Raw genomic sequence first — 24,257 nt, forward strand, 5'->3', positions numbered from 1 at the left:
TAATTGGCCCTAAATTTCATCACTTTACTCCCATGATATTCTGGGTTAAAGGGGCTCCAAGCATATAATTTTTTTTAGGAATCAAGTAACATGGAAATGAGTGCTAAGCTTGTATTGCTGTGTGAAAGTGCAAATATAATTCAGAAATTAACGGTTAGGGAAACGGTGAGGAAATGGTATAAACTGCCATGTGAATGCAGCCTTAGACTCTGAAAACAGAAAATGGCCAGCCAGCCCAAGGCAAACAGCTGCACTGGCTGAGGCTTGTAGCCTAAAAGATCCAGGGGGCACCAGGTTGGCAAAGCCTGCTTTAGAGAGCTAGTGACAATCAATATTAAATACGATGGACCAGCAGTCAGACTCGGGGTAAGGATCAAAGCAGAGATGACATAAGGGTGATAAAACGAACGTTCCGACTCTTTTTCTTTCCCCCAAAACAGCAGCCTTGGGTGGGGGAATAGATCAGGGGTGCAGCATGTCCAAAAAGGGGGTTTCTTGCTGCACTGTGGCCCTGATCAAAATTGCCCTGGGTGCTCCCTCCAGATGAGATGGGGCAGTTCACACATTGAAGAGAAGAAGCCTGTGGCTAATAGCAGTTTTGGGGAAGGGGTGAGTTAACTTGGATGCAACACTCTGCACAGCTGCTTTTTGAAAGCTCCATGTTTGGAGCTTCCACATCACATCTAATTTCACCCTTAGGAAAGCCCCACATTATACAGTAAAGTTGTCACTGGAGTAAAATGTTAGACAAAGGCGATTTGTAGCTCAACTTTCCCCCTGTGGCTAAAGGTTTGTATTATTACCTAACTTTGAAGAAATTACCTGAATTTCTTCCAAATGCTGTCACTGGCTACAGACTCACAATCTAAGAGATTCGACACGAAAGGAAATAGGAATGGGGTGGGAGGAGGAAAGCAGCCTTGGAGCTCCACTGGCTAATGGGTGGGGCCAGGTTGGTCTCCCCATGGCCTTCTATGCACAATGTTTCCTTGTCCAGCCAGACGACAACCCTGTGAAACAGGCCAACTTTAGGAGGAAAGTGATGCTCAGGGATGGAGTCTGACTTATAAATTGCTATCCATTTTGTCCACAGCTGAAGACGCACTTGAGCTCATGCCTTCTGTGTCCAGCCCTACTCACTGGCTTTCCTTTTTCAAAGCCATCTCAGCTTCCTGCAGATGGACGCTATCTGGACTATTTCATTTGTGCGTGTTGCCCTGCAAAGTATTTTGGTCTCGTGGTCCAGAGGTGGTGAAAAGGGCCCCCGAGAGCCAGCTAGACTCTGCATGATACATTTCTGGTCTTTTCAGGATCTCCCAGCATATTATGCAGCGATAATTCTATAACTTATTCCTAAATGACTGCAGCGTGATTAAAGTCTTGCTTACAGCAAACCTCTGCAGAAAAACCCAAATATTAATCAAACAAACAAGCACTCTGCAGGGCAGTTCAGTACATTATGGAGTAAAATACTGGCTGGTAGTGATATTGATGCTACCTCTTAAGGAAAAGCAACGTTGGGGCTTCAGTCATCATAAAATGAGGCCATAACTCATCATTAATATGCTGTGCTAGATGGGGGGAGAAAAAGCAGCAGGCTGTTATGAGCATCTTCTTTACTGGTGTAACCATTCTGGCCGCTAAGGGATTTTCCTACCAAACAGGTTGGGGTATTCAGGGTGTATGTGTGCTGTTAATGTGCCTGTGTTTATATTCCTGCCTGTGCCCTCCAGGCACCTAAAGTAAGTCCTCACTGCTAATGGCTGCTCAGCACTCCACCTCTGGGATGCCACCTGGTTTGTGATATCAACCTGAGCTTTGAAGGGGTTCAAGGACACCTCCATGGCCCAGCAGAACTGCAAGCTCCTACTTGGCTCCAAACTGGGTGTTTCCCCCGTGCATCCATGAGAAGAGCCTGCTGGATCAGGCCAAAGGCCCATCTAGTTTAGCATCCTGTTCTTACAGTGGCCAACTAGGTGCCCCATTGGGAATCCCACAATCAGAGCCCCAGCACAAGAGCCCTCTACCCTCTTGTGGTCCCCAGTATCTGGTATTCAAAAACATTTCTGCCTCCGACCGTGAAGATAGCAGTAGATATCAATCGTGGCTAGTAGATATCAATAGCCCTCTCCTCCATGGATTCATCTAACCCTCTTTTGGTGGCCATTACTCCCTCCAGTGGGTCCCATTGTTAAACTATGTGCTGAATGAAGAAATATAATACGAAGCGCAAATGTCACTGTTTCAAAGGACAGCCAAGCAAGATGAACATTCTCTGACAATAAAATGCTACAACAGGCATATAAATAAATGCTTGGTTCAACAACTTAAGAACAAACGAGGCAATTCAGTTACTCCAGAATACAAAATTCATAAGCAACGTAGCGACACACGACAAGGGGATTATCAAGTAATACAAGCTGTCGTTGTGTCAAAAGTGATACACCTCATTCCATGCCTCCCCAACTCTGCCCTGGCTGCCAATATACTAAAGCAGGAAGGCTGGGAACCTTTTTGCACTTGAGGGCTGGGCAATGAAAATACATGTCCCTTAGTAGAGCAGGCTAGCTTTTGTACGCACTGGCATGCCTCTCTATCTTCCATCCAGGGGAGGACGGGCAAGGAAGCCGTAGGCTCCCAGCTGGTGTAAGGTTAGTGACTGCAAGTTTCCATCAGGCATCTGGCTGACTGCTGAGAGAACAGGGTGCTGGATTAGATTGGCCATTGGCCTGATCCAGTAGGACTCTTCTTAAATTCATAGGTTCAGTGCTCTCCCCAGAATCCTAGAGCTACTGAATCCCCTTACAGAGCACAGATTATATGGTTTGCCTGAGGTGATTATAAATATTTCGGTGAACTCCTCCATCCTTTCTGTTCTCCCTCCTGCTTTCAATTCCAAAGTCTCCTTTTCACTTTCTTTTGGTAGGCAACAGACAGGCCTCCTTTCCGCCAGCCACTTGGGCTTCCCAAGTCATGCAAGGCAAAGCTGAGCTTTGATCTCTTCTCATGGCTTCTCTTGAACCCTGCGAGCATTGACTGGCCCTGGGACAGACTGGCCCTGCCTCATTCCCCCGACTTCTGCCCTGATCTTGTATCACTTTGCAATGCAAGAATGTGAAAGGACCCGAGGGAGAACGAGCAAAAGGCCTAGAGAGAAAAAATACCCCTTTTTTTTGTAAAGTTTAAAAAAATGAAAGGAGGGGTGGGGAGAAGAGATAACAGTGCACCTGCTTAAAGCACCTGGAATGACCATCGCACAGTTTTGGAGAAAATTAGACGTGGCCCACCTTACCACTTGGTACATGCTGGAAAAACTAACTAATAAGCTGAGAGTCCTTAGATGTGAAAGAAAGAAGAATGATTCCGTACTTGTTTGGTCTGATTTTATTTCATTTGTAAGCAAGAAGGAACATGGTTGAGGACCTCCCCCAACTGCACCTTGGCCTATGAATGAATATGGCTGATTCAGCAACTCAGGGCATTTGAATACTTTAATTCATGTTTTGTGACCACAGACAGGCAGATATGCTTCTGAATACTAGCTGCTGCAAACCACAGGAGTGGACAGTGCTCTTCTGATTGGGTCCTGCTTGTGGGTTTCCCAGAAGAAGTATCTGGTTGGGCAATGTGAGAACAGGATGCTCTCTGCAGGGGCCATTTGGCTGATCCAGCAGCCTCTTCTTATGTGCCCTTCCCTTGCCACACTTTTAGGCTGCAAGCAACCCAGAGCACGCTTCCCCTTGACGCATGTTTCACTGAAATCAATGGGAGCAATTTCCAAGTTCACAGTGTTCAGAACTGAGACGTCTCCCGTTGTTTCTCTGGGGCTAAACATCTCCAATTCTGCCAGTCTTCCCTCCCGGAAACTGCCTTCAAGACAGATCCCTTTAGAATCATTCTCATAGCTCTCCTCTCCCAATTTGTTCAAAGCCTTCTTGAAGTGTGCTGCTACCCAGAAGGAAACACTCTAAAAGAGATCGTCTCTGTGGCGAGCTGAGCATGATTTCCCAAGTTTTGGAAACAGAACATCTCTTGTCATAAACTGGGGGAGGTCTTGGCCTTTTAAACCACAGTGTTATATGGCTGAATTTGCTATCGATGTAACGATGCTTACGGTCATTATGTTTTTGCAAGGAAAAATGGCATTTCTGGTATCTGTGATTTTAACAGAAAACCTACAATGGGAGGGATGCATGTTGCACCAAAAAAGAAAAAGGGTCCTTTCCAGCCATTAACATTAGCAATGTTCAGGACAATAAGTCATGAATTAGCAACAAAAATGTGAAGCCCTGACCCCATAATTCTTAAGAGCCAGTGTAGTATAGTGGTGGGAATGTCAGACTAGGACCTGGGATTCAAATTCCTACTCGGTCACCGGATGATTTTGGACCAGTCACTGCCTCTCAGCATAGCTCACCTCACAGTGTTGTTGTGCAGATTAAATGAGGAGAGCAAGAATTGTGTACGTCACCTTGAGCTCCTTGGAGAAAGAAGTGGAATATAAAACCCTATAGGTTAAGTCTTTTCTAGCATGGAAATACAATTTCTCTGGTTTTGTGTTATGTCATGTCCCCCACGGCAGCCATTTTGTGACTGGCGTCTACAGCACTCTTTCAAAATGTCCCCCCGGTCTAAAACATGGACCGACCTTTGCTGCGGTAAGTTTACCTCATCAGCCTTGTTGGTTTTATTTACTTAAAAGCACTTCTATTTTTTGTTATAAAAAAATGTAAAAATAGGAATTCACAAATAACAAGGTTGAATCTCATTGGCCAGGGAAAGTCTGTGCCAAGACATATGTCTTCACATGATGTGGGACGCAACTGATGGACGCTGCCTCCATCAGAAGGAAGGACACCCCACAGGGAAGGGCAAATGGCAGAAAACGCCTTCTTTCTAGTTCTCTGCCCTGCAATGTTCTGTAAGGTGTGCCTGCCACTTTGCCACTGAAAATAGTCTTTGAAATGCATCACGGGATAATGTAACATAGATCCTGAATTATTTTTCAGCTAAAATGGACAACAAGCTCGCAAGCACCCGCTTCTGCGACACCACAATTTGCAACACCTGATGTTTGCAGCAGACAAAATTTGCAGGTGTCGTCGAGAAAGAGTCTATACATAGCAGAGGGTGTTGTGCGTCTTCATTAAACAGAACAGCACGAACTCCATCCTCTGTTCTCGTTCAAGAGCCGTGCATTTTAAAAAGGTCGTCCAGGGCTTAACGATTCCATTTTCTGAGAAAGCATTTGTGACTAGGATGTGGGGCGAGTCCTCTCTCTCCAGTTATGAATTCAAGCCTGTCTGGTTACCGCCCGCCCCCCCAATTAAAAATCGTAAAATGGAATTCAGAATTAAGCAAGTATCCAGATGCAGAATGTGGACCTTCAAAATTCTAAGCCAGCCTTTGCCAACACCTGGCACCTTCCAGATGTTTTCGACAGCAACTTCTGCCAGCCAAATTGCAACCTGAAACATCTGGAGGGCACTGTGTGGGCAAAGGCTGTCCTGAACCTCGAGGACAGATTGCTGTCACAATTTCAAATCCCCTGCCTAACCATCAAAATAGGAGTGAATATCAGCAAGCCAGAGATTAACACTGAAGACTCTGTCACTATGGAGGGTTGGGATGTTTGTTAACCTGAAATGAATTACCATTTAGATTTAGATGGGGCAGGGAACAACCCCGGGGTATAAAACAAGAAGCTCTGCCCTACAACTTGTTGAAGAGAGACCTCACTATCATGGTCTAGCCCAAGAGGTTGCCAACCTTTTTGGGCATGTGGGTACAGGTGTAAGCTGGAGAAGCTGTTGTGGGCACCATCCCCACCCACCTATTCTATTGGCTGCAATAAAACACTTCTTTCAAAGGTGTTTTCTGTGGGGGGGGGCCCTATGGGTGCCAGTGAAGGCTTCTGTGGGTGCCATGTTGGCAATCCCTGCTCTTGCATAAAGGATAACAGACTGGAGAAACGATGTGCCTTGTTTGGGTTGACAAAACCACAATGTTTTTTATTTTATTTTATTTTTTAAAGGCCATAAGCCAGCTTTTTGAACTGCACACTGCTCTTCACCTGGGCCAGTTATTTAGAGCAATAAAATCCCAACCACCCAAAGTGCCACAGTGACATGTTGTGCAACTGACTTCACTTGGTTTCTCGCTGTAGCCTGAAGCCCATTTGCCCAAAACATCCTCTGCCAATGGAGGCCTTTCCACGCTCACTCCCCCCTGCCCGTGCCCCCTGCCAAACATCCAGAGACAGGCAGCTGGATGCTCAACTCTCCCAATGAAAATGCCCTCATTGCTCTGGTCCTCGCTAATGAGTGTCAAACCATGAAGGCTGCTCAGTGCCAAGGTCTGCTGTAGGGTAGCCCTCCCATGGGCAAGCTCCCCTATTTGGGGCGGAGGGGGGAGAAAGCTGCTCAAAGGGGTTTGCCAAATCACAAACTTACATTTCCCGCACCCCACCTATCCGTCTTTCCTTGTTTCATATGTTAATTTTAAAATCTTAAATAAAAAATAAAAAGAAATAAAAGGGGAAAAAAATAACTAACTCAATCAAACCCCCATAAAAACCTTTGAGTATAAAGTGGAACACATTTTGTTTAAAATACTCTGGGCAATTTTTATAGAACATCCTCTTGGAGGGGAAAAAAAGTGCAGAGATCATTTTTTTAAGTCCATCCCGGAGGCTCTATCATTTAATTATGAGTGGGACATAAATTATGCATTTACACATTGTTGCGTTTTCTATAAAGTGGCATGGAGAAGCGGCTCCCCCTCCTTCCTTTCCTCCTTTCCCCTCTTCTTCTTCTTTTTTGTAGTTTTGGTACACTCTTTTTTCTTCCTAGGGGCACTTTGGAGGGAAGAAAGGACTGCGGGGTATGAGCTGATGAAAAAAAATTAGCATTTGTCAGCCTAACGCCATTATGAGATCAGCATGGTGCTAACACACACAAAAATCTAAATCTCTCTTTCTCTCCCCCACCAACAACTTAGACTTAAGGGAAAAGGGAAAGGGAGAGAGAGGAAAAACGCCCATGATCTCACCAGGCAAAAAATGCCTCCTTCTTCCAGTGACACAGAGGCAATTGGGTAGAAGGGACTCATCTGCTTAGTACTGAACGTGAAAAGAAAATGATAGAACGGATGAGGCCCATTACCTGCACTGAATTCAACCGACAGTATCCGTTCAAAGGAAACCTAATGACGTGGGTGGGGTCTTGGTTCCAGCCTGCGTTGACCGAGTTGCACATGACGTCCCCTGTCTCTGGGAAGATCTCCTCGATCAATGCCTTCTCTCCGCTCAGTGCAATCCTTTCCCCGAGATCCGGAGTGACCCTTACAACCAAGCAGTCACAGGGCTGGAAGTGCTTCCTTTGTTCCTTCTCCTGTTTCCATCGCTCCAGCTCCTTGATCATCGGCTGCAGCTGGTAGTACTTGGCCTCTTCGTATAAAAGATTAAAATCCTTTTAAAAAAGGAGAGAAAGAGAGCTTATGTATCTCAGCACTTATGGATTTCATATATCTAAATCCAAATCTATATCTATACAGTCGTACCTTGAAGTCGAACGGAATCCGTTCCAGAAGTCTGTTCGACTTCCAAAACGTTCAAAAACTAAATCATGGCTTCTGATTGGCTGCAGGAAGCTCCTGCAGCCAATCAGAAGCTGCAGAAGCCCCGTCGGACGTTCGGCTTCCAAAAGAATGTTCGCAAACCGGAACACTCACTTCCGGGTTTCTGTGTTTGGGAGCCAAAACGTCTGAGTACCAGGGTGTTCAGGATCCAAGGTACGGCTGTATCTATATCTATACACATGGGTAGGCAAACTAAGGCCCGGGGGCCAGATCCGCCGCAATCGCCTTCTAAATCCAGCCCACGGACAATCAGCATGTTTTTACATGAGTAGAATGTGTCCTTTTATTTAAAATGCATCTCTGGGTTATTTGTGGGGCATAGGAATTCGTTCATTCCCCACCACCCAAAAAATATAGTCCGGCCCCCCACAAGGTCTGAGGGACAGTGGACCTGCCCCCTGCTGAAAAAGTTTGCTGACCCTGTCTATACACATAATCTGTCTGTGAAGAGGAAATTATGCATGTAATCTCCAAAGGGCTTTGGGGAATGTGCATATCTCAACTGAATTTTGTACATTTTCTGGTCAATGTGCAGTCTCCAAAAAAAAAAAAAAAAAAAAAAAAAAAAAAAAAAAAAAAAAAAAGCATTGCCTCCATCTCTAGTTCAGAACTGTGCAATCTGAATCCTGCAGGCTGCTTCTGTCCACTTCCTGATCTTACGGGTATCACAATACCCCCTTCACAGATCAGCCAAGCAGTGAGAAGAAGGGGCGGTTTTTCCAGAAATGTTATTTTCTGGCAGTCCAGCCTTTTCCCACCACTCTCAATTGTTCCTCAGTCATCTGAGCAGCACAAGGGGGGCTGCAGGGAGAAGAAAAATGTGACCCGTCCCATCCTACAAACCTGACAGAAACGACCCCCCTCCACCATGCTGCTATTAAACTGAGGTAAAAGCTCAATCACAGCATGGAATCCGTCATCATGGGGATTTTAGTGGAAAGAAAAGTTCACCAGGAAGGGTTACCCACACAGGAAAAAGTACTGGGAAATGCATCGCTTCCACCAGGGAGGAGCTGCCTCCTTCTTGTGCTCCAAGGGAAGTACCTGGGCCTTGAGGTAGAGGAGAGGATTGAGGTAAGCACAGCCCTGCTTGAAACAGCCTGCCTGAAGGCTATCCTTGCCCCAGCCCTTTCTGTAACCATTTGAGCTGGATGGTGCCCCTGCTTGAATGCACACCGCAGCTCTGAAAACCATGGAAATGGGAGGACCTTAAGGGACCACTGTACCCGTAGCAGAAATAACAGTGCTTAATAAAGACTATTCCAATGCAACACACTGGATGTCTGAAGCCAAGGAGCTGGCTGCTCAGTTCAAGTCAACATATGGAATTCAAGATCTAGACTCCAAACCCAGCCACCCTAAGCCCCCTTAGTTCCCCCTTGCCTGCCTGCATCTTTCCTGGCAACAACACACAGCTCCCTAATAGTCTCCTGTTCAATTTGCACCTTGGCTTCTCCTTTCAAAAACTCTTAAGTTTCCACAATCTCTTGTGTCCTCAGGCCCCTTCCTAAATTGTCCCACTCTCCTGAGCCACCCTTTCTCTTGACCAACTTCCCCAGCACTCCTCTCTCCTTCCCTCAACAACATACACACCCCTCTCCTGACCATAAGTACTTCCTTGCCTCTGAGTGCCATCCTTTCAATTCCTTGGGTCCCAGGGGAACCTCTTTTCAGTTCTGTTCGTAGTAAAATATTTCAATCCCAACCAAACTGGCAACTCTCCTTTCCTCACAGAAGATGGACAGCAATCATTCCCTGAACAACTGACGATTTCACGTCACAGTCTTCACGGCTACAAGCACAATTCAATACCGTTTCTCTCATGATCTTTTTACAATCCCCCTAAGGGAAGGTGCTACTATGCCTTGAATGTTGGGGGCTGAGGCTGGGGGAAAGGGAAGCTGCTGAAAGGAGGTTCATTGTACAGGTGTGATTTGAAACTTCCTGGTTCTTAGCTGTGTGTGTTTTGGTTACTATGCTAAATGAGCTCTCATGGAAAAAGAACACTCATCCGCCCATGGAAATCTGGCAAGCAAGCTGACTGCAAAAAAAGCCATCCTTTGGAATTCCCCACTACAGGACAGTGTTCAGGCAAAGCATTTCACAATGTTCCTCAAATACTTGGCAGCCAGCCCTACGGCACGACAAGAACTTGAATGAAGCTTGACTTAACCACACCCACAGAGTACAGGAAGTCTCATCTTAATATCTACAATGATAAGAGTCAGTTGCAAAGCCAAAGATCTCACTGGGGCTCACTGGGCTTTCTTTTAACCCCTCCAGAAGTTTTGGACTGCAACTCTTATCATTAGTCCAATGTAGCATCCGACTTCCTTTTGAGTGTGTTGAGAGAAGCCTGCTTTAAGTTAGCAGAAGCCTGTCTTAAAACTTGGCTTTTCCTTCATTCTCTGGGGTAAAGAAAAATGTGCAAATTATTTCTGGTGGCTTTTCTTTGTGCATCAGATATATTACATTCTGGGATCCTGTTAAGACCCTGCCAATCTTAGGGTCCTGGTAGAAAATGAGAAGGAAGGAAGGTTCTGCACTTAGGCAGGAAGAACTAGCTGCACAAATATAAGATGGGAGACACCTGGCTTACTAGTAGTACAGGTGAAAGCATCTAGGGGTCTTGGTGGATCACCAGCTTAACATGAGTCAACAGTGTGATGCAGAAGCAAAAAATGCTAATGCTATTCTAGGCTGCATCAACAGAAGTATAGTGTCCAGATCAAGGGAATCCAAAGCACCACTCTATTCTGCCTTGGTCAGACCATACATGGAATACTGTGTCCTGTTCTGGGTTATCACAATTTAATAAGGATATTGACAAGCTGGAAAATCAGAGGATGGCAACCAAGATAATCAAGGGTCTGGAAACCAAGCCTAATGAGGAGTGGTTGAAGGAGCTGTGTATGTTTTGTCTGGAAAAGAGGAGACTGAGAAGAGATATGACAGCCATGGAAGATGGAGCAAGCTTGTTTTCTCCTGCTCTGGAGGGCAGGACTCGAACCAATGACAAGAAAGGAGATATCAACTAAACATCAGGAAGAACTTTCTGATAGTAAGAGATTTTGACAGTGGAACAGTCTCCCTCAGGAGGCTGTGGACTCTCCTTCACTGGAGGTTTTAAAGCAGGTTGACTGGCCATCTGTCATGGAAGCTTTAGGTGAGATTCCTGCATTGCAGGGGGTTGGACCTTGGGGTCCCTTCCAACTCTACAATTCTATGACTTCCTCATTTTGATCTTTTTCAACATTCCTTTTGAGAACATATATATATATATGACGCTTTCCTTGAAGGTGGTGTTTCTTGGTTGAATAGTCTGCCAATTCATGCCCACCCCCACAAACCCCTTCAGTATACCTTCAAAAGTTTTCACCTACTGATCGCGCAAACGAGTTGCAGCCTCTCCCAGTAATGCAAAGTTTTCAAAGCTGCTCCCAATTTGTTTCTGGCCCCTCTTCAAAGAACTTGCTTTGACCCACGAAGACCTTGGTTCCTGAAGGATTCCCTTTCTCCATATGTACCTAGCTGCAGCTTACAGTCCTTTGAGCAGACCCTTCTTCAAATGCCCCATTAATCTGAGGTTTGAAGGGTGGTGGGGCAGAACAGAGGGCCTGGAACTTTACACCCTTCCTTGAGGAGCCCCACATGCCCATTGAGGACCAGTTGCCTAATGCCACACCCACTGTTCAGAAAAGGAGCCGGATGCCTGATTATCACACCAGTGACTTTTAATTTTGTCCTTTCACCCAAGAGAAGGGCCTTTTGTCCATGTTGACAGGGCAGCACCCAAAACAGTCTTGAAAGGCAGGTGAGAGATTTTGTTCCCAGCCTTGCTGCACCCGGGAGTTTGCTAACACCCCTGCTAATCTGATGCTGCTCATCTGATACAGGCATGATTTCACTCCCACTTTGTTCTGATGACTTAGGGCAGAAAATGACAGACTCCAGCCTGGAAAAGTGCTGACATGGAAAGAAATGGCAAGGAAACCTGAAGCACCTTCTTTGCAGCTCCCTGCAAGGGGCAAATGGCAACCCACAGACTCAATCGACTAACAGAGTCCAACTGGCTGAGATGTGTTCAGTGGCTGCTAACATTAACAGTTCTCTGGTTCAGGAGTCTGCATACGAGGCACACATTCACAGAAGCCTCTGCTTGGCTGTAGTAGCTCTATCAGCTGCTACAGGCATCCGGAGCCCCTCCATTCCAGCCTTCTCAGCAGTGCCAATGGTGCTCCCCTGAATATGGCTCTTGGCTGAGAGATGTTCTTGCTTTATGCCTTCCTGTGTTTAACACGAAGGTCTGTGCAGGGTTTCTTAGTGCAGCTAAGGAACCCTGCAAAGATATTCCTTCACACTCAACAGGCACAAGTATCAAGGCACCTGGAGACCTTGGCTGCCACCTCCCCCTGCCCCAAATTTAAGCCCTCTCATGTACAGATGAAAACCTGAATGGATCTTGTGTAAGAAACAGATGCCCAGGCTTGCTCCACCAGTTACACTAAAAATGACTGAATCTTAAATACAAGAGGGTGGCCAGGCAGATTTGGCCACTGTAATATGCAGACAGCCACCAGTCCTTAGTGTGGGCTATGGGACTCCTGTGGCTCTAGGTTGCTCTTGGGATTGGGCTACCTGCCCAGAGACATCCCTGTTCAGGAGGCTAAGAAAAACAGCTGCTTTGAGCAACAGATAATGGGGGCTACTAAGGGTGGCCCAATTGGGCTGGATGCACCAGTCTGTTCTCTGAAATGAATGGAAGCCCCACAAGAGTATGGCAGCCCCATATTCATTTGTCTTGGACTCCTAGGATGTCCATGTGTGAGGGCAAATGTACCTGGAGGCATCATGCAATCTCTACAGGGAAGCTGTTCTGTGGGCGTTTGTAGGTCCGGGACAGACCTTCTTCTTCAGAGTAGACATTATCAATTGGGGGGGGGGGATCAGCCTGGATGAAACCCTGGGTCCCTTCCAAATCTGCAATCCTGTATCTCTGAGGCTAGAATGTATAAGAGGGAACCTGTTGGACTGGTCAAACCCGTCTCTTTGTCTATTTCTTCATGCAGTGCATGGCTAAACTATGGAACTCATTTTCCCCAGGAGGCAGCAATGGCCACCAACCTAGACGGCATTAAAAGAGGATTAGACAAATTCATGGAGAAGGCTATCAGTGGCTACCACCCATGATGGCTATGCTCTGCCTCCACAGTTGGAGACAGCAATGCTTCTGAATACCAGTTGCTGGAAACCACAGGAAAGGAGACTGCTCTTGCGCTCCGGTCCTAATTGTAGGTTTTCCACAGTCATCTAATTGGTCACTGTGGGAACAGGATGCTAAACTAGATGGGCCGTTGGCCTGATCCAGCAGGCTCTTCTTATGTCAAGCTAAGTACCCAACTTCTGCATCTTAAGTGAGTTCCGTTGTCAGAGAAATAAAGGGTTGGGCCTTCCCCACCCGGCTGGCCTGTAGAAGAACAATAGCTAGATAAGTTGTTGTGCGTGAGAGTAGAAAGCTGGATGCTGGAGACACAGAGACATGTCCTGCTCTGTGGTAGGCCTAAGCTGAGCTTTGGGGCTTCTCTGGAAATCAAATGGAGAAGCAAGATCTGTTGGGGTTTCAATGCTGTCAGCTTCTCCATCCAATGCATAGGTTATGTACCTTGGGTTACATACGCTTCAGGTTACATACGCTTCAGGTTACAGGCTCCATTAACCCAGAAATATTACCTTAGGTTAAGAACTTTGCTTCAGGATGAGACAGAAATCATGCTCCGGCGGCGCGGTGGCAGCAGGAGGCCCCATTAGCTAAAGCGGTGCTTCAGGTTAAGAACAGTTTCAGGTTAAGTACGGACCTCCGGAACGAATTAAGTACTTAACCCGAGGTACCACTGTATGTGGAAATAAAACCATGCGTCCTAAAGAAACCACAGTCTCCCCTGACCTTCGTTCCAAGGAAACCAAACCCTGGGGGAAGTGCTTGGAACTCCTGTAGCCTCTTACAACTCGGTGGCTGGGATGGCACTTAACAATACTCTTTCTGCACAGGCAGGCTTGTGCCTGGGTCTCAGCGCATGTAGAGTGACTGGCGCATGCTAGGTGAATTGCAGGGGGTGGGGGAACAGAGAAGCCTATAGAACCAAGCCTGCACCCCATACCTTCTGCTTGCTACATGAAACAACTTCGCACTCCTCTGACTCAATGGAGCGACAGCAGTGAGCGACAGGAAGGACCCCTGAGCCAGTAATTGCTGCTGTATTTACAATTCACAAGCCCATGAAAACTGTATTAGATATTAGGAAAAGGTGCTCTCAAGGGGTGGGGGGAGGCTGTCAAAGGTAGAGCACTTTCAAGTCTCATCTTATTAGCAACTGGAACTGTAGTTAATATTCACTGTAAACACACCAGTCAGATGCGATAATAGAGACTCGCTAGCTAGGAACACATATGCAGCTGCCTCCGTAGCTCAGCCTGAAAACAACACTTAAAAATTGCAATCCTCAGAGGCAGAAATTCTCAAAGTATATATTTGGAAGCGGTCCCGCCGAAATCTGAGGATCAACAACTTCCTGTGTGGTTTACACCGTTCTGCCTCCTAGCCAACACAAAAATACTTCTGCAGTCCTCTGGTCTCAGCGTTTTTTAATTCTCTCCTGCACTTCTAACTACAGGCAGATTTCTAAAATAGAGCCAGTGTGGTGTAGTGGTTAAGAGTGCCAGACTAGGATCTTGGAGACCAGGGTTCAAATCCCCATTCGGCTATGAAGGTCACTGGGTGACCTTGGGGGGCAGTCACCACTTGTCAGCCTAAACTACCTCACATGATCATGGTGAGGATTAATTGAGGTGTGGGCTTGATGAAACATGTAAGCCCCCTTGGCCTCCTTGGAGAAAAAGGTGGGATATAAATGCAACAAACAAACAAACAAACTCATATGGATCATCGGAGCCATGGGGAACCAGCACGTAACTGTGCAGCTTGGCTCCCTGCCTGGGGCAACCCAATTCTGTGTGGAGACAGGTGACTTCCAAAAAAATGGAAATAGCAGAGGTTTTTTTTTTATGGGGCCCCCTCTGACTTTGGAAGTCCCACACTCACCTTCCTCTCCCTCCCTTTCAGCAACCTCAGCTCCTCCGATTCCCCACAAAGCCCCTCCTCTGTAAAAGCCCCTTACCCATCTGAGCTGGTGGTGGGAGCAGCAGTAGCAGCCCTCAGGTCACTCTGCAGTTAAGGAGGAAGGTCTCTCATTCTCCCCCTCCCCCACTGTTCTTGGGAAAGCTGTCCAGGGTGCTGGAGGGGGAGTATTATTGGCCTGACTAGCTGGATATAAACTTTCCACCACTTCTAAGGTATAACTGCATGTTCTCTTTTTGTATTGTTTAACTCTCTAATGTTTCAGAAACTACTGGCTGCCAATTAGCTACTGGGCTGGATTCAAAGTGCTGGCATAGACTGGGACCTTGATGCCTCAACGATTGCCTCACTCCTTATATATCCAATGGATAACTGCTTTCTGCACGATCCTACTGCAGATACCATTTCTCTAGGACAGTGGTTCTCAAAGGGTGCCGTATGTCCCATTGGTCGGGCAGGAAGAATCAAGGACAATCAAGGAAACATTTAAACATTTCAGTGTAGCATAGTGTAGCATAAGATAGTACAGTATCAAAAGGGGGGGAAATTATTTGCAGAATATGGATAGGTACCTTTGCAAAATGAGAGCAAGAACATCAAGTGATACTGAGGACAATCCTAGTTGTGATTCAGAACTGCCGTTCAAACAGAGTGCTGGAGAAGACTCGTTTAATTCAACACCAGTAGCAGGCCCAAGCAAACCTCCCCCCAAAAAAGTTGGTCGGCAATATGTGGAGAGCTATCTGAGTCTCAGTTTCACATGAAAATGTCCCTCAGCCTATGTGTTTGATCTGTGGTGAGAAGCTTTCCAATTCCAATATGGCCCCAAACAATATGAAAATACACCTGTTGTTAAAACATGGAAATCTGGCAAATATTTCATCAATAGTTTGAAAGGCCTTTGGAACAGAAGAAATGCCAACGACCATATTATTATTATTATTATTATTATTATTATTATTATTATTATTATTATTTTAAAAAATGAGTAAAAGTCTCAGATAAGATGTAAATTATACCTTACCAAGTGGCTGACTTGATTGCTCAACAGACAAAACTACATAACAGTAATAGCTGAAAAATTGATTAAGCTTGCCTGCAGCTTGATTGTGGAAAAAATTGTTTGGTGATGATGCTGAATGACAAGTTATGGAAATTCCTTTTGTCTGACGAGACAATTTGCAGAAGAATAGTTGATATGTCAACTACTATTGAGAACTGTGTTTCCAAAAGTATGAGGAATTCTGAATTTGCCATTCAAGTTTATGAATCTACTGGCATAATTGGAAAAGCACAATTGCTTGCCTCTGTCAGATTCATTCACAATGATGAAATAATTACACAGTTCCTGCTTTGCAACGAGCTAGCAAAACATACCAGAGGACAATATATTTTCCAACCCTTGTCTGAGTATTTGGGGGAAAGAAAAAAAAAAGATTTCATGGGGTTCTTGTACTGGAATTTGTATGGATGGAGCATTGTGTGTGACAGGGAATGTGAGAGGCTTGGTGGCACTCGTCAAACAGAAAAATCCAGATGTAATTTCAATTCACTGGGGTTTTTTTTTTACACAGAGGCATTAATCACCAAGACCTTTCTAGCTGATTTGAAGTTGGTTCTAGATCAGGCTATGCACATTCTGAATTCCATCAAACCAAAACCACTAAAAAAAGGCAGTATGTGGCCAGCTTCTGGTGCTTCTTCTTAATTGTTAGATCCTGATAAATAAGCTAAAAATGAGGAAGTAAAATTGGCTTAGAAAACTGATCCTGCCTGGTGCTTTGCCGATGCCTTTCCCTTTCTGGTATCTATGACAACTAGTGGGCCTGTTTCTTAAGCTGTTGCATCTGCAGCCTAGCATCCGACAAGCACCTTAAAGAACAGAAAGGGCACCCTCTGACAGAGCATGCAAGTTCCTGTTGCTCTAACAACATCAGACCCAAGGAAAAACCGAACATAAGTCGGGCTTGGCAAAGCAGTCCCTTTAACAATAACACCAGCAACATCTGGGTCATGTGCAGACAAAACCCCACAGTTTCCTAACTATGTTTGGAAACCCTGTTCTAATCTGGTTTACAGCAAACTATGGCTAACCTAAACATTGGTGCATACCGAGAGTAAACCACAGTTAGTTCCCAAAACTGAAAGGGATGGAAAGGGGAGGAGACCACAGACGCATGCAGGCAGCGTTTTTCCAGCCTCAACATAGTGAGGGAAAGTACACCGGAGAATACAAACTCACTCTGAAATAAATGGCTTAATAAGAGAACAAACTGATTACAGGTTTCTGGCCTGTCTTACCTTAAAGTCTTCTGGGAGCAGCAGTTTCGACGTTCTTAAGAAGCTTAAGATGTATCTGAAAATTTCACCATCTCGATCAATGAAATAATGTTGTTTTAAACTGTCCAACACAATAGGTTCCGTGCCATTAAACAGACGGCTTATTCTGGGAGGGGGAGAAAAAGGAAAAGGGGTGGGCACAAAATGGGAGTAGATGGTCACATGATCTTGCGAGAATCACAGAATCTTAAGACAGTAGTTTAGCAGATCTGTTGCTGAATCTCAGAAGGCTCTTTTATGGTCACCTGGCCCACCCTTTGCCATCAGGGTTCCTTTCAGATATTTTGGATGCTGGACCTGACAAGAATTATAGTCCAAAATGCCTGAGGGGCACTAGGCTGGCCAAGGGTGGCTTAGTCCAACCTCAAACTCCAAGACAGGAGCTGACAGAAATAGAGTTCACAATGCACAGTAAACTGTGTATAGCACACTCCCCCATTTAACCAACACTATCTTTGTTATGGTGAGTTCATTATTAGGGTAACCCCAAAGATTAACCCAAATTTCCCACAAGGGGAAGGCTGCCCATTACCCACAAAATTATGATTATTATTTTTAGTAGTAGTATACTGTGGCCGGAAGGTAAGTGGCATTTCCGTGCGCTGCTCTGGTTTCGCCAGAAGCGGCTTAGTCATGCTGGCCACATGACCCAGAAGCTGTCTGTGGACAAACGCCGGCTCCCTCGGCCAGTAAAGCAAGATGAGCACTGCAACCCCAGAGTTGTCCACAACTGGACTTAATGGTCAGGGGTCCCTTAGCTTTACCTAGTAGTGGTAGTAAGATCACAGGGCAATTCATGATATAAAAATACAAATTAAAATACAAATTAAAACCATAAAATATTATAATAAAACAAAAATAAAACAATACAGATACATTTAAAACACCACAGAATATTAATCAGCCAATGCCTGGTTGAAGATAAATGTTTTTGCCTGGCGCCTAAAGATATGTAATGAAGGTGCCAGGAGAGCCATTCCACAAATGGGGAGCCACTGCAGAAAAGGCCTGCCACCCTCCAGACCTCTCGTGAGAGAGGCACCCAAAGAAGAGCCTCAGCTGATGATCACAGTGTCTGGGTGAATTCATATGGAGAGAGGCGGTCCTTGAGGTATTGAGGTCCTGAGCTGTTTAAGGCTTTATAGGTAAAAACCAGCACTTTGAATTAGGCCCGGAAACTAACTGGCAGCGGTTGCAGTTGGGTCAGGATCAGCACAATACAGTGGTGCCTCGCAAGACGAAAATAATCCGTTCTGCGATTCTCTTCGTCTAGCAGTTTTATCGTCTTGCGAAGCAACCCTATTGGCGGCTTAGCGGATTAGCGCTATTAGCGGTTTAGCGGCTAAAAGGCTATTAGCGGCTTAGCAGCTTAGAAAAAGGGGGGGGGGAGCGGAAAAAAATCGCAAGACTCGCAAGACGTTTTCGTCTTGCGAAGCAAGCCCATAGGGAAATTTGTCTTGCGAAGCAACTCAAAAACGGAAAACCCTTTCGTCTAGCGGGTTTTTTGTCTTGCGAGGTATTCGTCTTGCGGGGCACCACTGTATGTTCAAACCGTCACATCCCAGTGAGCAACCTGGCCGCCGAATTCTGCACCACAGCCATGACCCAGACAGCCCCAAAGTATTCACTTTTGTAAAAGCACACCCTCAAAGAATCTGTCATCCTCTCCTGTCAGTCGCGCTGTTGCAAAGCGTGCTTTGAATCCTAAAAAGAGCCCTCATCTCAGACTACATTGCCTTCCTTGCAGAAGGAATCCCTCTAGTTCCTTCTCTTTCCCCTCCTAATTTGTTTGCATCTCTCAGGAACCACAAAGGTCCCACCAGAATCGCTAGAGTTTGGGGTGTGATTTTTCCACTCGGGTAGTTTGGGGACAGGCAGCTGCCTGCCTCCCTGCATGGCCCAGATCGGAAAAGGCTCTTTTTGATGTTGCGCTGGTCTCCCACTTCATGTATAATTTTCTTTCCACTATCGCTCCTAAATCTGGTGTTTCCAGTTCCTTCTAATTTAGTAATCATCTGCAGATTTCATTAGTGTGCCATCTACTCTCTTCTGGATTAATTACAGAGATAGCAGAAGTTGCTGGAGCTCACACAATTCCCTGCTGAACGCCAACGGAAGGTCCCACCCTTCTCTGGAACCCACCATTTGCGGCTGGTCACTCCCTGTCTTGTTTACGGATCCACCACCCCAGAACCGAGGCAGGTGACACATACATGGAATTGTTTTGCATTTGAATTAATTAGATACTTGTCCAATATGTATTTGCAAATCCCAGTGCACAGTCTGTTTCTCTCCTGCTCCCCTTCCCTCTCCTCACCACCACAACCACTAAGCCACAGCTATTATGAAACAGTATCAAATAAAGCAACTCAGTTAAGGAATATAGGTAGCGACTATTTTGTTCGTAATTGATGTGTGACCACAAATGCATTGGTACTTTTGGACCTGGAAGAGGGCAGAATGGGGCAGGCTTATGTGCATGGTAGCCAGGGGTGGAACCCGCACAGAAAATGTTTGCCGCCTGTATAGAATGTCAGGCACATTCACATGCTACATGGAACACAGGTACGAGTCCGCCCAGTTCAGAATTGTGGTTCTCCAGAGTCCCAGATGAGATTCTCTCCCAGCCCTACCTGAAGATGTCGGGGACTGAACCTGGGAGGTTCTGCATACAAAGTGGTTGCTCTGCCACTGAGCTACAGCCCTTCCGCAGCTCGGTGACAATTTCTCCTCTTACACAAGCCGGGGTCAGCAATTGCTGTGGCACCCTGGAACATGGGCAGCTCCAACTCGGCACGGCGGCCTTCCGTCACAACAGCTTGTGTGGATGGCTTGCCTGTGACTTGCATTCACAACCCCGGGAATGTTGGAGTTCCCAGCATGCGCATGCAGGTTTCAAGACAAGGATTATGTCACTTGATGTGCTGCCTATGGAGAATGTTTCTGGAGCCATCCTTATTTTCTCAAGATCATTTGCTTTCTGTCTGATTCTCAGCTCAGGGGAAGCCCTTAGGCCATAGGTCTATTGCTCTGCTGACTTGGGATGACATTGTCAAAACAAAACAAAACAAAACAAAACAAAACAAAACAAAACAAAACAAAACAAAACAGCATTATTTTTTAGGTAAAGAACTTAACCAACAAATGATCTTCACATTCAGAAATATCCGAGTACTTTGCATCCCCAAAGATTCTTCTCTGTTGTTTTAGCAACCTGAAGATTGAACGCCAGCTTAGATCAGTGGTTCTCAAAGAGTGTGGCAAGAGAGGATGGCAAGTGTGGAGGGAAGATTCAAAGACAATCAAAGAAACATTTAAACATTTCAGTGTGGAACCTCATACCTTGCACTGAATTTCTATACATACGTAAAGGTATGTATGTCAGAGGCTCGTTTATAATTATATTTTGAGAGTGATTCATGTCCATTGTTTTCTGCTTTCTATGTTATAAATCAAGCAACTACTATGAGTTGTTGCTTTTTGTTTTCCAATGTATTTCTTACCAATAAAAATAAGGTGTGGTGCAAGTAACTCTTTATTCTGAAAGTGTAGCCCAGAGAAAAAAGTTTGAGAACCACTGCCTTAGATCTTGAGAGTCAGGAAAGGGTTAACTATGTGCATGACTGGAACTGGAATTCCACTGACTCTTTCTTCCTTTTGGTTAAAACTGGAATCAATTAGTGGGGGATACACTGATAAGACTTGTGCTCAATCTTGTACTGAATTAATTGAGCAATGCTGTAGCTTTCAAGAACATTTACAGTAGTGATGAAAGTAGATTAGATGTTTGCTGGGACTCCCATAAAGTTACGACTTTAATTATGAATGTGGGCGAGCTGTTTTGCTGGTGTTCTGTGCCTGCCCTTTCCTGCCTCCTTTTGCCATGCATCTCCAGATGTTTCCTTCCTCCTGATTTTTCTTCAAGGCAACCTACCGACTGACTGCACACAGCCTGAAATGGGGCAAGGCCAGTGTTTTTTTTCTGGAAAGAAAGGTGGGGGAAACTCACCATCAAGTTTGCTTGTTTATTGCGGGCCCAGTCGCAGTGCCGCTCCCCACCTGCTGGGCAGTGGCTAAATGTAAAATGGGATTAATAAACTCAAGCAGACAATGATCTGGATTAGAAATGGCCACAACTTTATTGATTACGACTATGGGTGGATTTTTTGCTCAGACACTGGGTTTATATCTGTTCTAGCTCCCTAGAAAAAATTATTGTTATTATTATTATTTAATTAAAAAGGGTAAAGGAACTCAGTTCTGTCAAACTCCTGCCCCCCAAAAACCATGGCCAAGGACACTCAGGAAGTGACAAGCTTTATCTTCTACAAGGTCTAATGGCTGAAAGCTTTCCAGTCAAGTCATTATTGGGTGGACAGGAAACTTATTTTTTTACTTAGTTATTTTCTTACGTTTTCTTACACTTTCCTACCTTTCTTCCAGCATGGACCCCAGGGGGTTTTCAGGCAGTCTCCCACCCAGGCACTGACCACATCCAGACCTGCTTAGCTTCAGCAAGGTGATGGCCTCTTGTACCTTCAGACCAAACACCCAATAACCAAACAGGGCAAACTGGAAGTTCACACCTGTGGGTGTTGTATCATCTTTAGTGGCGATTCCTTCAAGAAAGGGAGTTGGATTAGATGACTCCTTGAGTCCTTTCCAACTCTACGATTCTATGAATTCGGTTTCACTGCAAAAAATCCTCAACTGTGTGCTGAAGAACCGAGTAAAGCAAAAGTATTCTGTCTACTTATTTCTAAATTATTATTATTATTAGTCCTGCCTTTTAGGGCCGAGCTCTCACCAGGCGACTTTCAAAGTAAGTTAGGTTTAAGAACATTGCGATCAAAATAATCTCAAAACACAGAAGAAGCAGAAGAAGAAGAAAAATCAAGCCAAAGCTTGGCAGTGGAACAAGAATGTTAGGGTTGATCGAAACACAACCTAAGTAGAAATGAAGCCCACCCCAAAGATGGAAGGGGAACTCTAACGATACAGCACCACCACTGAGAATGCCCTGCCCAGATCCCTGCTAACTCAGTATTAAAGCCACGGATGCCCAGAAATTCCATGCAGGTGAGCTCATTCATCCTCACTTCAACCCCCATATCTGTGATCAGTTATTTCCAAAAACCTTTAACGATCCTCAGTTACAAGTTAGTAGGCGTAGATAGCCCTTTCCTCCATGAATTTGCTTCATCCTCTTAAACCCATCCAAGCTGGTGTCTATTAATGCCTCCTGCGGGAGTGAGTTCCATAGTTTAACTGTGCACTGAGTGGGGAAAAAGAACTTTTCCTGTCCTGAATCTTCCAATCTTCAGCTTCAATACACGCCCTCTGCAAGGGGGGGGGGGAGAATCTATATCCACTTTCTCCATTCCATGTCTAATTTTACAAACTTCTTACTTGCCTTCTCTGTAAACCAAACAGAAACATTTCCTCATGGGGCAAGTTGCCCCACCCACTTGATCATGCTGGTTGCCCCTTTTTTCAACCTTTTCCAGTCCTATAGTATCTGCTTGGAAGTGAGGTGACCAGAAGCCAATTCCAAATAACTCACCCACCCTGTGTCCCCAATGACATATATATGAACACCATTACAATAAGAAACTAGGAGAAACCTATCAAGCATCAGCAACATATGGGGAAATGTTGTACGTTCCCATTCAGTAGATTGGTTGGGCACGCTCCTTTTGGCGTTTAAATAGACACCTTTGGCCAAATTCCATCCAGGATATAAAACGGCAAACATAATAAGCAACCATTATGAAAAGTGGAAGCAGTTTGCAAATGACTAGAACAGAGGACAAAGTATTCCCTTTCTTAATATGCACTTCTTGAGTGGGATGATTGAAGAGGCAAAGTATTTTGGATACAAAACTGCAAGTTATTTGATGGGTTTAAATTCTGCCACAAACAATGGACTTTATTATTTATGGCAAACATTTCGTGTATGTAAACTAGGTTGCAGATTGTTGGAATATACGATAATGCTTGCAACTGCAAAGTAGCCAGAAGAATATAGATGTAAAATCAAATCCAGACAGCCTCAGCTGCCAAAAAAGCAACTTACTGTAGCTATAGAGTGTAAGATTTAGGAAAACCACATGTGGCCGTGTGGAATTGTATGCCTTCAATGCTATGGAGATAGGAAGTAGGAAAAGGGAATCTTTACATGACTGTTTGATCTGAAAGGGTTGGATTGATACGGCCCCTGTTCTCTAACTAGCAATGGGTAAAACACACACAATAAACCCTGTTTCCTGAAGCTCAATTTATCTGATCGTGGCTATATAAGGTTAGGATTATCAGGGAGGAACTCAGGGCTGAATTTATGCAGCAACTGGCCAAGAACAGAGTAGAATCCAATATCCAAAGAACTCTCGCTTTTGATGTTAAAATCCAAAGTCTTAAGCCCTTACAGTTGTGAAGGTGTTAATTTAAAATGTGGGGTCAATGCCTGCTTGGAACCTTGGAGCCAGAGATGGGCCTGAAAAAGATTTCTAGTGACTGGGGGCAAGAATTCATGGCCCAGCCCCCAGGGCCCTGCCGGACTAACAAATTGGGGATAAATTAAGTAGACAATAACTGCAGAGCAATTATGCCAAACTGAGAGAGATTGCACACATATCTTCAACTTGACTTGCCAGTGTGCAAAGGTTTTAATTTTATATTCTTTATTTTGGGAATTTATATCCCACTCATTACAATGTGATCTCAGCAGTTGTGTGAATGGCCATACTAACAGCACCATGCAACGAAAGTCAGAGAGGTGAAGTTTTATTACTTGATAAGTGTCTCTGGAAGCTGATCTGCATTTGGGGCAGGCCTTACTCAAAAGTAATGCAGACTCTTCTTATGCTCAAGCAGTCAGCTGGTGACTGTTTTACGGGTGCCGAGCAATGAATCAGTGTGTGCTCAGACAGGTATATACCCCCCCCCGAATCTGATATAGCCCTGAGGCTGTTGTGTCACACCTCTAAAGTCATGCTATATAGAGGGTGGAAAAATATTTTGTGCTGGCTGTGCAGATGACCACTTTGACATTTATGGCTACCAATGGCTACTAGCCTCCATAGTCAAAGGCAGGGATGCTTCAGAATATCAGCTGCTGGAAATTGCAGGAGACAGTGCCCTTGTG

General features: G+C 45.1%; 1 protein-coding gene across 5 annotated transcripts in view; it reads right to left on the reverse strand.

The window, feature by feature from the left end:
• KCTD15 (potassium channel tetramerization domain containing 15) overlaps positions 1 to 24,257 on the reverse strand; it is a 66,961-nt gene that overhangs the window by 4,299 nt on the left and 38,405 nt on the right. For all 5 annotated transcript variants that reach the window (XM_028739351.2, XM_077931807.1, XM_077931808.1 and 2 more), the window contains exons 3-4: positions 17,075 to 17,219; positions 7,164 to 7,469 (exon numbers count right to left, since the gene is read on the reverse strand). In XM_028739351.2, coding sequence (XP_028595184.1) covers positions 7,164 to 7,469; positions 17,075 to 17,219 — 451 coding nt within the window. The remainder of the gene's footprint in view (positions 1 to 7,163; positions 7,470 to 17,074; positions 17,220 to 24,257) is intronic.

The sequence above is a fragment of the Podarcis muralis genome, chromosome 7, assembly GCF_964188315.1.
Source record: "Podarcis muralis chromosome 7, rPodMur119.hap1.1, whole genome shotgun sequence".
NCBI lineage: Eukaryota > Metazoa > Chordata > Lepidosauria > Squamata > Lacertidae > Podarcis > Podarcis muralis.